Consider the following 13,729-nt stretch of genomic DNA (forward strand, 5'->3'; position numbering starts at 1 on the left):
CATAAGTCGCGCTATTCCATTCATCCGGGCGCGACCAAGATGTACCAAGACCTGAAGAAGAATTTCTGGTGGCCCGCGATGAAGTATGAGGTGGCTCAGTACGTGAGTAAGTGTTTGACGTGTCTACAAGTTAAAGCTGAACACCAGAAGCCTTTCGGGAAGCTACAACCCCTAGATATACCTGAGTGGAAGTGGGAGCATCTTACGATGGACTTTGTGACTAAGTTGCCTCGTACTCCTGAGGGTAGTTATGACACAATTTGGGTAATCGTGGATAGATTGACTAAGAGCGCTCATTTCTTGCCAATTAGAGAAACTTTTAATTCTGAGCAGCTGGCCGATGTGTTCATTCGTGAGATCGTTTCGAGGCACGGAGTGCCCGTATCTATTGTTTCGGATAGGGATACGCTTTTTACCTCCCGATTTTGGAAGAAATTCCATGAGGAGATGGGTACCAAACTTCTTATTAGTACCGCTTATCACCCGCAGACGGATGGTCAATCCAAGAGGACCATTCAAACACTGGAAGATATGTTGCGGGCTTGTGTTATCGATTTTGGTGGTAGCTGGGATCGTCACTTACCGTTAGTCGAGTTCTCGTATAATAACAGTTATCACGCTACGATTGGAATGCCACCGTTTGAGATGTTGTATGTGCGTAGGTGTAGGACTCCGGTCTGTTGGGGCTCCATTGGTCAAAAACAGTTGGGTAGTTTGGAAGTGGTTGAGGCCACGACTGAAAAACTCGATAAGATAAAGGCTTTTATGAAGGCCGCTCAGGATCGTCAAAAGTCTTATGCGGACAAAAGGCGGAGACCTATTGAGTTCGAGGTTGGTGACCATGTTATGTTGAAAGTTTCTCCTTGGAAGGGTATTATTCGTTTTCGTAAAAGGGGGAAACTCAGTCCGAGATTCATTGGTCTGTTTCGTATTTTGTCACGAGTTGGTGAGGTAGCGTATAGACTGGATTTACCCGACGAACTCGCGGGGATTCATCCTACTTTCCACGTGTCTCATTTGAGGAAATGTTTAACAGATGAGGAGGCCCATGTGCCTCTTGATGATATCGAGCTTGATAGTAAGTTAAACTATGTTGAAGAACCTATCGCTATACTTGACCGTCAGGAAAGGCGTTTGAGGAATAAAGTAGTTAGGCAGGTTAAGGTGCAGTGGAAGCACCGTAAGGGTTCCGAGGCTACTTGGGAATCCGAAGATAAGATGATGAAATTGTATCCGCAGTTGTTCCTGTCGAATAGGGATTTAGGGACGAATCCCATTGTAAGGGGGTAGACTTGTAGCACCCGTTAATTTACTTCTCGTTATTCCGGTCCGTTAAATTATTTAGCTTTCCTCTCAAATGCCATATTTTATAAGTAGGAGGGGCCATGGTGTAACTTTGATATTATATCATACAGAAGAGATGATTCAGGTTGAATCATTCAACCACTCTTGCACTCACCATGTTCTCCCAACTACTCTTCTTACCTTTTTCCTCCTTTAGCCGACCAAGACACCAAGAGCAGCTCACCATTATTGAAATACTCATCCACTCATCATGTTCCCCACATGCTTCACTTTTTTTCTCTCTTAAATTGAACGGCCGGCAAAGATGTAGCTCACCCCTGCAATCATCTTGTTTACAGCCAGAGTGTGGGCATAAAACTTCTACTGGAGGTGAGTTCTATGTTTCCCTAGGTCTATTACACCATAATTCATCTTTATATCTCACGTATTGATCATAAACTGCTTGATTTAGTCTTGTCGGGTGGCTGTCCATTTGAGCAGTTTCAGGACTGAAGTGATTGAGGCCTTTACTCCATAATCTTCCTAAGTATGGCTAGTGTATCATACTTTAAGATTATGTCTTTTGGTGTTCGTTTTACTGGTCAACTAATTGTAATTGAAAACTAGTATTCGATTGACTAGTTTGTGATTTGTGATGTCTAACGCGTTAATAGGAAGAAAGCAACAACCAATTTGAATATTATAGCCTCGGTACAAATTGTGGACTGTAAGAAATTGATCTTAAAGTGATGGGGAGGAATTGGTTGTCGGTTAATCAAACGGGTCGGTACAACGTTAATCCACGTTTATGGAATAGTTGGTACTTTGTACTTATGAGTTACCGACCCATTTGACTCGTGTAGCATCGTGTGGACTTGTTGACTGTGAATTCATCATATTGGGTCCACATGGGGCTGAGTTGGATGTTAATAGCCTAACCGACTCTTAAACGCGCGTGTTAGTATCACATAGTGCTTCCGGAGGCAAATTGGGAATTCTTTGTTCCCGGGAGTATCTAAGAGTCGTGTGGGTATAAGTAAGGGCGGGAGCTGTTATAAATGAGATTGATGAGGTCGAGGCCTTAGGTACTCGAACCGTGTTAGAACGTCCCGTTGGATAAACGAGTCCTTTCGGTGTCGTTAGTAATGATTGTTTATAAACCGACAGGCGTTTGAGTTGTGGGGATACTTGGGGATTCTCTAGCTCGTGGTGAATTCGTGCCTTGTGTCAGGTGAGTTCATGATGCCCTTTTTACCTTTTTTTTAGTTTTGGGCTAGCATGTACACTTAAACGATTTTGCTTGAAGAACCGTTTAAATTATTTTTGCATAGGCTTATTTATATAGGATAGGCCTTGAGATGATAATATTGGATGATGTATGGATGTGTATGTATATATATTATTGAATGGCCAATATTTGGCGAATTTTGTAGTCATTGTCGACTACGGATGTTACGTATGCCTACTTCGTGTTTGCACGCGTGGATGGAATGTTACGTGTTGGGGTTGTACGTTTTCTCTGCCCTGAATGTTACTATTGGATGTTATATATATATATATATATGTATATATAGGAAAGCATGTGTAGAGATGTTTATATATAAGATTGATTACCTATTATTATTGTCGATATGGTTTTTTTTCTGCAGGGGCTACCATAGCTTACGGTAGCCACCGTAGCATACTGTGGCTTCTGAGGAATGAAAATCTATTATTATTAAAGATGTTATTTATTTAAACTTGAACTCACTCAGCTTAAGCTGACTTTGTGTACATGTTAGTGTGAGTTTCAGGTTAAGAGGAGGATGCTTACCGCTTGGACATGCTCGAGACTACTCGATCGGTTGAAGGCATACTTAGTCGGAAGTTTCAATAAAATTAAACATTCTCTTTTAATGTTTTGTTAAATACATTTCAATTTGATTTTGGGAATTTGTTTTAATAATTTTCCGCTGAACCTATACTCTGAATTATTACTTTAATGGAACGAGCTGTTTAAGTTTAAGTATTTTTGTAAATATCGTGTATGAGTACCAATTGTGGGACCACCAGGAGTCGGGGGGTCTTACATACTAATATTGGATTTCGTACTTTAATTAGCAGAATAAGTCTTACACCGTCTGATAAGAAGCTTCCATTCAAGTTAAAGAGGAGACAATTTGCTATATCGGTTTGTTTTGCAATGACTATAAATAAAAGTCAAGGACAATCTTTAGCGCGTGTTGGATTATATTTAAAAGACCCGGTAGACTCGCGAAGGTATTAAGATTGTTTTATTAGATAAGGAATCCAAATTGATTAGTGAAACCAAAAATGTTTTGTATAAGGAAATTTTTGAAAACCTTCTATGAATTTTTTGACAATACTTTTTTGTTTACGTTTGTATCTTTTTAAATATGTTTAAGGTTTTTTAATAAAAGGATTGTATAATTTTATTTTGTCTAACTATAGGTACATGTTTGTATGTTCAATTATGTTTAGTTTTTTTATGTTTTTTGTAGTATATCTTTTATATTTTTGAAATTTAATTTTATAGACTTTTATTTATAGGCTAATATTACACTGGTTTATATATATATATATCCGAAATATATCTTATATACATTTATATCTTATCAATTTACTAAATTAAAAAAAATAGGATAATAGGTTAAATGTTCATCAATAGTTTAATAAATATAGGGTTAATCAAGAGTTTTATTGAATGAATAAACCATCATTTTTATTAATAATTAAAAAAGACTCTTTGGAAGATAAACACAATAATCATAACTTCTACAAAATAATTATCAGTTTCTTCGAAATTTTCATCTCTTCCATCATCTTCAACAATGACGACACTTGTTTCTTGGAAATTTTCATCCGAAATCAATAATTATCAGTTTCTTCTTAACGATCTGTCTACAATCCATAAGCCTTCTATCGAATCGGTTATGTCTTTTAACATTCTGTTTAAGTATCAAATAATAGGATTCGGAAACCGCAAACAAGTTATTAACGAAGAAGAAAGAGAACTATTGAATGTTCTAAATGAAGAGATTTTACAACATGAACAAGAACTACTTCCTTTGGTCAATGTTAGGGAGTGGTTTTATTATCCTTTGCAAAATAATGTGGTTATAAACTATGTCAATGGGCAACAAAAGAGTGTTAATCCTAAGTCCATATTGCAATCCAATGACATTTTTCTTTTAAGAGATTTAGATTTCTTGAAGCTTTCTAATGTTTTTAAAGCAAGAGCACATTTGGATTTGGAGAATGAGGTGGCTGAGAAGGTAAAATGGCTGTTAGATTGTCAAAATTATGAATCCGATTTTGATGATCTTCAAAGCTATTTTGGTTCTGATTCAAAAGTTTAAGGTAAATCAAATGAAACATGTTAGTTATATTTTTCATAAATATAATTTTTGACTTTATTGTTGACTTTGCTTTTTTCCTTTATGTTAGTAGTTTACTTCATATACATAGACTTCTAAAAAGTACAATACACACTTATAATAGTTTGTTTTTGTTTTATCGGGTTGTTATGACACTTTGCGGTTTTTGGTGGGTTGTGATGTAAGTTCATTTTTTGGTAAACTTAACTTCCACATGTTTATATTTTCTTTTAGAGTATACCTTTTATGTTAGCATTAAGATTGTAGTAACGGTATTAGAATTTTAATTATTTGGTATAAGTGATTACTTTTAATATGTCCGTCTCTCTAATATTATAGTTTCAATATACTTTGATTTGTAATTACCAAATTGATTAAATTTTTTTGTTTCTGGTTATAAACATAGGTTATAAAATTGATTTATTTTTTTTTTTTGCCTCAACATAAGTAGCTACATATTTTAGATATCACCCATTCATTATGATATACATTAACTTTTTGGTTTAATACTTAATAACGTTCCATGGTTTGTTTATATTTTTCAGATGTTTAAGGTGATGATTTTGTTTTGGACGGAAATTTTCAAGGTCATCATGTTCAAGTCATGTTAATATCTAATGATTTAATGTGTTTGATAAGACAATGAATTATTTGTTTCTATTAGGTTATTATGTAGACAATGGTTTGGTGCACTTCTTTTTGGAGATGTTTTTGAATGTTTATATATCGTTATATATTATTATATTGTATGGTAGTTTATATACATTTTGTTATATATCTAATATCAACCCGTGTGTAACACGGGTACTATACTAGTTAACTAATAAAGGGTTTCCCCTTGGTTGTATATATGGAGAAAGAATAATAACTTCATAACCTAATCACACACATATAACAATTTTGTGTGTCTCCTCTCTCTTAAAACCGGGTTCCTCTCAAAAACTCTAACAACATCCTTAACTATTCATTCTAAAGGGAAACTCGATCAAGATAACAAACATGTCGACTGAATCATACCCTGTTGCGGTTATTACTCTCTCTGTTGTAACAGGTTCATAAGTTTAATATTTATTATGTTTTCTATTACTTACATGAAGAACTGATCAACATTTTTTCTTCCACGAAGAACCATCGCCGATTAGATATTTTATGGGATGCTATATGCTTATGGGGTATAACCTACCACGATAGATTCTCAATTGGAAGACCCATACGTCATATGTTATGGGGCAAACCTACTTGCAAATTAATATTCTAGAGAAAATATTTACTTTTAGCGATTAAAGACCAGCCTCCGGTTCATCGTGTTTTCTAGAATCAATGTTTAATTAAATACACAAGTTGGGAGTTCCCTCAGACAAGTTCCTGGAATATTTGCGACACTTATTATATAATACGAGCATGCACGTTTCTTTATATTACTTTAATTCATGTACGTGACAAGTTATACTGTTTCATGCAATTTTTGTTGAGTTGTCCCCTAGACAATTCACATTTTTAATACTTGTTTAATTTTAGGAGTCTAACTAATAGTAGAACTGTTAAAAGGCAAGACTCCTTAATTTGGGCCCGAATACCCTTTTGTTTCTTGATAACAGTAATTAATTAAATAGAATATAGTATCATCAATGTTGTACTTTAGTGCTTCTTGAAGCTAAATCTTTCATCTTTCACAAAAATATACAAACTAAAACTTATTGTAATGATCTTTCTCATAGTTCAAAGCTATTCTATTTACAGGGCCGTCTCCAAGAAATTTAGTACCTAGGCCGAGCTTAAATAGAAAGGTCCGCAAGCCTTAATGAATAACAAAATATACAAGATAATTTTTATAAACGACAATTAATGTTATAACAATAAACATAGAAAATATATGATTTATTAATACAAAATTTATGAGAATTAATATAGTTATTTTAATATAAATTTAATTTTTTGAACTTGTATAAAGAATTTGGTATGTTGTTGAAATAAAAGTTATTAGCAAAACTAAAGGAGTGAATATGTAATTAATAGGTTTAATTATAAATAAAGTGCAGGGGCTATTCTGCCATTCTCTAAAACTTAAGTCATCATCTCTGGTTCTCCATGTTCAACGTCACTTGATTTCCGACGAATATTTTCCGGTGAGTATATTTCCTGTGTGTTTTACACACCAAAGTTAATGATCGAATCAACTGATTGACGATGTCGATTGACTCGTGATTCTTACTGAAAAATATATAAACATTTATAAAAGTTTTGGCCCCCAAAAATTACGTGCCTCAGCCGGAGGTGTGGCTCGCACGCCCCCCGGGCCGCCCCTGTCTATTTCTTTTGTAATAATACTTATATGTATTCATGCATAAAGTTGATTAATAATAGACAATAACTCATAGCGTTTTTATTATTTTATATGGTATCGAAGAAGTGCTCTTCTAATAATCTACTACTCTAATAAAAGAATACCATTTTGTGTCACTTGTAACTATCTCAACCATCCTCATATTTTTAAACCCATTTTGTTATTTGGATCCTATGTGGGTCATTACTAAACTAAAATAGTCTTATTCTTATATATATAAAGCAAGTGTGTTAATGTTTATTTATTTCTTCTTTTTATATTTTAACGTCATGTTAATCCTTAAGTAATAAAATGAAACAATTTAGCTATAGAAAAAGAATATGTCAAATGGGATTGAAGTGGTCGAAATATTACTTTATTATTATTATATTTTAGTATTTTCAGGTACATAAAACAAAAATCAATTAAAATGCTTTCTTCCTTGAAAATTTTCATTATATACATTTTACTACATTCTCATAAATTTGTTTATAAGATAGAATCATGAAGCTCTTTTCTTAGCTATCATATATATAAGTAGCTTTTATTCTCTGTAATACGGAGTTGTTTTATATTATTCATTTCTAATATTAATATATATTTTTAGATTTTAATTTTATTTATTGCAAGGAAATTATTAATATACTTAAGATTTGATGATGAACGAGTTTCACAAATAAATGAGATGATATAACCCGGTTTAAAAGCTATATGAGTTTGGTGAGACCCACAACCCGCTTTTTTTACTATAAAATTGTTTATTAATTATAGATAATATCTTTAAAAAACGGATACTATTTGTTAGCATATCCCTATTTTATATGATTTTCATATCAAGTAATTGATGAGTTTAATTTTTAATATATGAGATGTTATAACCCGTTTAAAAGGTTTTCTGGGTTTGGTGAGACCCAAACCTGTGAATTCGATTTAAATGCAAAAGAAACATTCATTTACAAATGAAGCAATTTGGTGGCTTGAGAGAATTTAAGGAGACTTCGTTTTTATATATTTAAGATTTTATTAAGATTTTAAACATAATCTTGTTTTAGTATTTATGGTTGGCTTGTACTTGAAAGAACATGCGTTTTCACACGGGCATCTATACGCCGTTTTGTCAAGATTTACAGGCAGACATTTGCTAAAATTTTGATTATTGATAAACTAGGTATGTTAACCAACACAACCTCAAACATAGTGTACAAGGAAATTCTCTCTTAGTAGTAAATATTTGTGTAATGTTTCTGTAGTAATTTATATGTTTTAATATAAATTGTAATTTTATTAACAATGTATAATAATTGTGTTGTCGATTGTATTTTGATAAATGTTCAAAATTTTAAAATTTTCATAAATTCCCGTATAACACGCGGGGCTCAAACTAGTCTTCTTATATTCCTCATTGCACTACTAAATCGGTTGTGGGTCTTCTTTCCCATCGTCCTCATTGTGTGATGATTTTCTTTTCTCTTCTTATTGCTTATGTCGTGCCCGAGAGACACTTGTACACATATATAGTTTAGTTTTAAACGATTCTTCTCTTATCGTCATGGTACCGCCAAAAGTAATTACAACTTATTTGTCGTAGTTGTAGCAACAATCTCCATAGCTTTGTCATTGTGTGTATCTTGTCATTGCCGCTATGGTCTTAGATTTGTCGCCACCACCTTTTTTGCCACATAATTAAGTTCTTACTCTTTATGCTTTCCGTCTTCGACGTGCCTTTGTCATAACTATGGTCTTTGATCAGCCTTTGTTGTCTGTAACTCTATACTTATATGGTTTTCTTATTGTTTAAGATTTATAAGTTTTTATTTATTTTTTCTAGATTGTATATCCTTATAAATTCTTTGTTTTTCACATTAGTCTGATTAGTGTTCGATTTACTCCCACTCCAGCACTATTAAATATAAAATATAGTTAAGGGGGTAAAATTAAAATACAAAGAAAGACAAAAATAAAAAGTATGAGAAAAATTTGTGGTTACACAAAAAACTATAAAAAATATAATAACTCAAAATATAAATAAAAACAACAAAATTTCAAAAACCAAAATATTTCCCCATAAAAGAAATTATGAAAAGACACAATGATGAAAATTATTAAAAGACACAATTATAAATAAAAACACAATTCTAAATAAAAAAAGACGTAATGATATTTTTTTTCTCAAAATCGTGTCTTTTTTTAAACGAGAAAGATGGGAGAACCATTTTTGTTTTTTTTACTTTTTATATTTTATTTTTTAAATTTTGAGTAAATTTTTTTATTATTTTTTAATTAATGTTTTCGAGGGTTTTTTTGTAACCATAAATTCTTCTAACCTTCTCATTTTTAATTATTTTTACAGAATAACTTGACCCCCTAGTTAAGGCTTATTGATATATCATTACCATAATTAGACTATGTTTTTATTTAATTTCATTTGTAATTATTCTTATTCTACTTCTATCAATAATTAATTATGCACAGTCGCAAAGCTTCACAAGAATTTATTATTCTACAGTATCATTTTGTTAAACGTTAAAAACAACTTTTAGTTTAAACTTGGTCTTGCATACAATATGCGGTAATGTTTGAGTCAATTTTTATAAGGATGTAAATAACAAACAAAATGGATTTTAATAACTTAAAGCCGGCCAATAATAATTTTATATTAACGTCGTGAACAATAAGACTTCCCAACTTTTATTTTCATTGCCATAGACAATCACACTTTTACGGAGAAAACAACTCTACCAACTCAAATTTTCGTATATGTTGTTTCGAAATAATTTACAACTACGGTTGTGATAAAAGAGATAAGTCAATTGCTTATAGATTGTTTATTGAGGTGGAAAAATAAACCGGTTAACAAATCGACTCGAAAATCGAACCGCAACCGAACTGGTTTGAAACCGTAGGTTCGGAACCGGTTTGTAATTTTATTCACAAAAACCAGTGTCAAACCGGTTAACCGAACCGAAACCGGGCAAAAACCAATAAAAAACATAACAGAAACCGATCAAAATCCGAACCAAAACCAATCGTAACATGGTAGAAACTGGTTTCATCCCGAGCCAAAATCGATCATAAACCGATTTTGACTTTTGTTGATCAAACCGGACATGTTTTAGCCGAAACCGGTTTGTGCACCTCTAATTGCTTATTAGGGAGATCAATGTTACATTTCCGTTAAGAGTGTGGTTAGGGGGTGTTTGGGTGAGTTTTTAAAAATGTTTTTTTTGTTTTGCTTATTTGTTTCTTGAAAAATAAAAGCAACTTTTGAAAAGTTAAAATTTAAAGCTTTTTGAGGAGCTTTGCCAAACATATTTTGCTTTTTAACAAACAAATAAACAAGTTTTAAAAGTTCACCCATCTTAAAGCAAAGAAAGCAAAAGAAGTTCTAAGTATTTATTAATGAGTTGCAGTTAAGACTCTTAAAATACATTTTGCCGTAAAAAATGATGGATGATGACTACATGTATACCTTTGGAAAGATCAGGAAGGGAATGATTTATTTATTTATTTATTTTGTGATTTTGCGCTTTACCATATAATAATATCAATACCCCTTTTTTATTATTAAAGTGGCATGCAACATTACATCATGTGGGGTTCACATTGCTGTCTCATCTATGATCATTTTCGTCCCTTATATATTGTACTGATAATATATAATATTATTATGGAGTGAAGGACCACAATAAAGATGTCCTTACATGCACATGTATGTTTTATATACATATACGTACGCACACCACAAGGAATTTGATAAACATTTCCACTTGATCTCAACTCTTTCATATCCTCCATGGAAACTTCAGAATCACTCTCAATTGAGAGCTTCTCATACAGTTGGTTAGTGAACCGAAAACTGTCTTTCGAAAGCCCAAAAGGTTCCTTCAGAGCCTCTTTGGATGCATTTGATGAATCCAGTTTCATTGAAATGGACCCCAAACTTTCTGCCTCCAAAAGATTTCTTGTTTTTCATCAAGATTTCAACTTTGATCTTCCAACACTGCAGCCTTGTGTTCATGCGGATCAACTTATCTCTAATGGGATTCTGCTTCCCCTCTTTTTGAAGCCATTAGATATCGGAATTTATGATTCCAATTCCAGTACACCGGACACGTCGGTGTGCTCAAACGCCCTTGCGAAGCCATGCTCCTATCGGAGTACTAGTCGCTCTTTATCCTTTAGGAGGTATAAAAGATTGCCAAAAAGAGTTGTACAAAAGTATGTGCGGTTGGTTAGATTGATTTGGCTCAAAATGAAAAGAGGACACGACGCTATTGAAGTAAAGACAGCCGAGAATTGGGACTCGTGTGGTTCAGATAACTGGTCAAGATCATGGGTATTTGAGAGTGCGAAAAACTACACGTTGTCTCCTACGACAAGTGAAGCGTGTGCTGTGGATGATTGGCGAAGATCTTGTGATTCTGAGAGTTCAATCTATGAAGCAGTTCTTCACTGCAAGAAAACTATTGGTAAGAATTCATTAATCTTCTTGTTTATTTTTTAAAGAAAGGTGGTAAAATTAGTAAATTGGGTCATGAGTAATTAGTAACAAGTTCAGGTGGATATATATTTGTGTTTTTCTAGTATGTTGTCCAAACATTTTTTATAAATAGCAACTTGTCTCATCACAAAATATATAATATCATTTTAAACAATAATTTAACCATCTATATCTAGTTTTATGATTTGCAAAACATGAATGCAAAAATTGAAGTATTTACCTGATGTTTGTTAATTTTCAGGCTGCAAATGAAGCTGTGACAAGGAGACACAAGATGCCAAGATGGGTACATGATTTGTTGAAAATAATCTGATAATTGCTTCTTTTTTTAAAATGTTTCCCCGGAAAAAATACTACGCGGTTTAGGCTTTGGATTCGTGGTCCTTACATTCCAAAAGTCAGTAACAATTCGGATTATGTTCTAAGATATTCAGAATACATGTGTAAAAACATTAGTTTGGATTATTACTTGTCAAGTTTTATAAAGGGCTACTGATATTAGCCGGTTCTTTGGTTTTCAAAGAATCCGAGCTAGATTGCTTGGTGAAGTTAAGTATAAGAAAGTTCAGCGTGTTACAGAAGGTTACTATAGTGTACCAATGCATATAGTTATCTCTTTTATGTATATTATGTTTTGGAAACCACAAGAGTTGTTACCGGAAAACTCATGGGACCCATCAATACTGTATCATCTATGTTTAATTACAAACACAGACGGATATCTCCCTGACATAATACAACAATTCAATAACATACCCATATTTGGACGAGGGGATCCGATAAACAAAGATCTTCTTAGTTTCTTCTGAAACAGTGTTGTACCATTTTGTACTTGTCCTATTTGTATCATTTATACATTTATAACTGTTATTTTGTTAAAATATATGGTTACCTTCACAACGCCACCTCCGTCTATCACGCATGGTTTTAAGGCATACTAAAGGCTCGTTAAATATCTGCAAAATTTTAACAGTAAGACAAGATGATAAAGGAATGAACTTATAATAATTGTAACGCGCTGTTAGATGTGCTATAAAACGATAAGTTTGGTGATTTACAAAAGGGGTGGTGGTTTAAATACACCCTCTTTTAGGAATCATACGTTCGTGTATGTTGAAGACTAATTTTCTTTGTCTTTTTCCTCATAAGGGTGTATGAAGACCATAACCCTGAAATGAATAATTGAATGGATCTTAAATAAAATCAAAATTTTGGAATTTAACGGGCCAAAACCTAATAACACAAACATGGCAAATCAACTAGATTACACACTGCAAGTGAAAACTAGACGTATGAGTAAGATCTATAATCTGTTGTCAGGAAAAGGGACCTAGGTAAATTCTCAAGCCACCACCCGCAGCAGCCATAGTCCTAGTTTCTCACTTTTCACTCAACAGGCTCTCTGTCCTTGTGCTAGTAGACCCACTCCAAAAACCATACTTGAGCTACTAAAATCTTTTATAGACTGGCCTTACTTCTTTTGGGGCTCCATTATTATCGAACATGTCCATTATATATATATATCATAATACTGTTCCAACAATCTAGCAATCAGAAATTTGAAAAACAAAGTAAGATACTAAAGCTTATAATCAATCATGAAAACTTAAAATAACATCCCTATTAATTGATAACAGAAAATATTCAACCACGAATCATGAAAATTTTTAACACACCGGTCAGTCATTGTTATTGTGGGACCATTTAATTAGAGTGAAACCTAATTAGTGTCGGAACTGGTGTACTATTTACTGGAAAGTTACCATTGTTGACATATCACCAAAGGATCATGGACAAGCTGTTGTGTGCTTTACAGACATATATAATGACCCCAAGTTTCATGAGTGATAACTGATCGTCGTGCCAACGACTTGTTTGGTCATCCTCGACGGATTGCCCATCTGGAATTGGTAGTGTTGATTGTTTATTAAAAATAGTATTAAAAGCTAAATATAATTGTTATTGCATGGATAGTTTATTTCCAATTGCAAGGCTATAAAAAATTTAAACATATTTGTTTCTAAGGCAGGAATGAAAATATGAATTAAAAGTCTTCGTTTTCATCTAATTTCTTCTCTGGCTTCTTTCTTTTTTGCTATTGTTGGAGCCACAATATATTCTTTCTCTAAAGGTTCAAGGAAAATGTGTAATACCTATACAATTTAACAACTTTAACAAGATACATGTGTGAACATTAATGAGCATCAGATCATGTGTTCATGTGTGAGCATTCTCTGTTTTGTG

At 33.0% G+C, this 13,729-nt stretch overlaps 1 protein-coding gene across 1 annotated transcript; it reads left to right on the forward strand.

Annotated features, from left to right (window-relative positions):
- Nucleotides 1–10,760: 10,760 nt before the first annotated feature.
- Nucleotides 10,761–11,997, forward strand: LOC143602370 (putative membrane-associated kinase regulator 6). The gene is made up of 2 exons (XM_077079501.1): nucleotides 10,761–11,453; nucleotides 11,727–11,997. Exons 1-2 carry the CDS (start codon nucleotides 10,778–10,780, stop codon nucleotides 11,735–11,737), a joined length of 687 nt encoding a protein of 228 aa, XP_076935616.1. The 5' UTR covers nucleotides 10,761–10,777; the 3' UTR covers nucleotides 11,738–11,997.
- The last annotated feature ends 1,732 nt before the right edge of the window (nucleotides 11,998–13,729 follow it).

Source organism: Bidens hawaiensis, unplaced genomic scaffold (assembly GCF_021521415.1).
Source record: "Bidens hawaiensis isolate Kalapana, Puna unplaced genomic scaffold, B.hawaiensis_p1.1 tig00058766_1, whole genome shotgun sequence".
Taxonomy (NCBI): Eukaryota; Viridiplantae; Streptophyta; class Magnoliopsida; order Asterales; family Asteraceae; genus Bidens; species Bidens hawaiensis.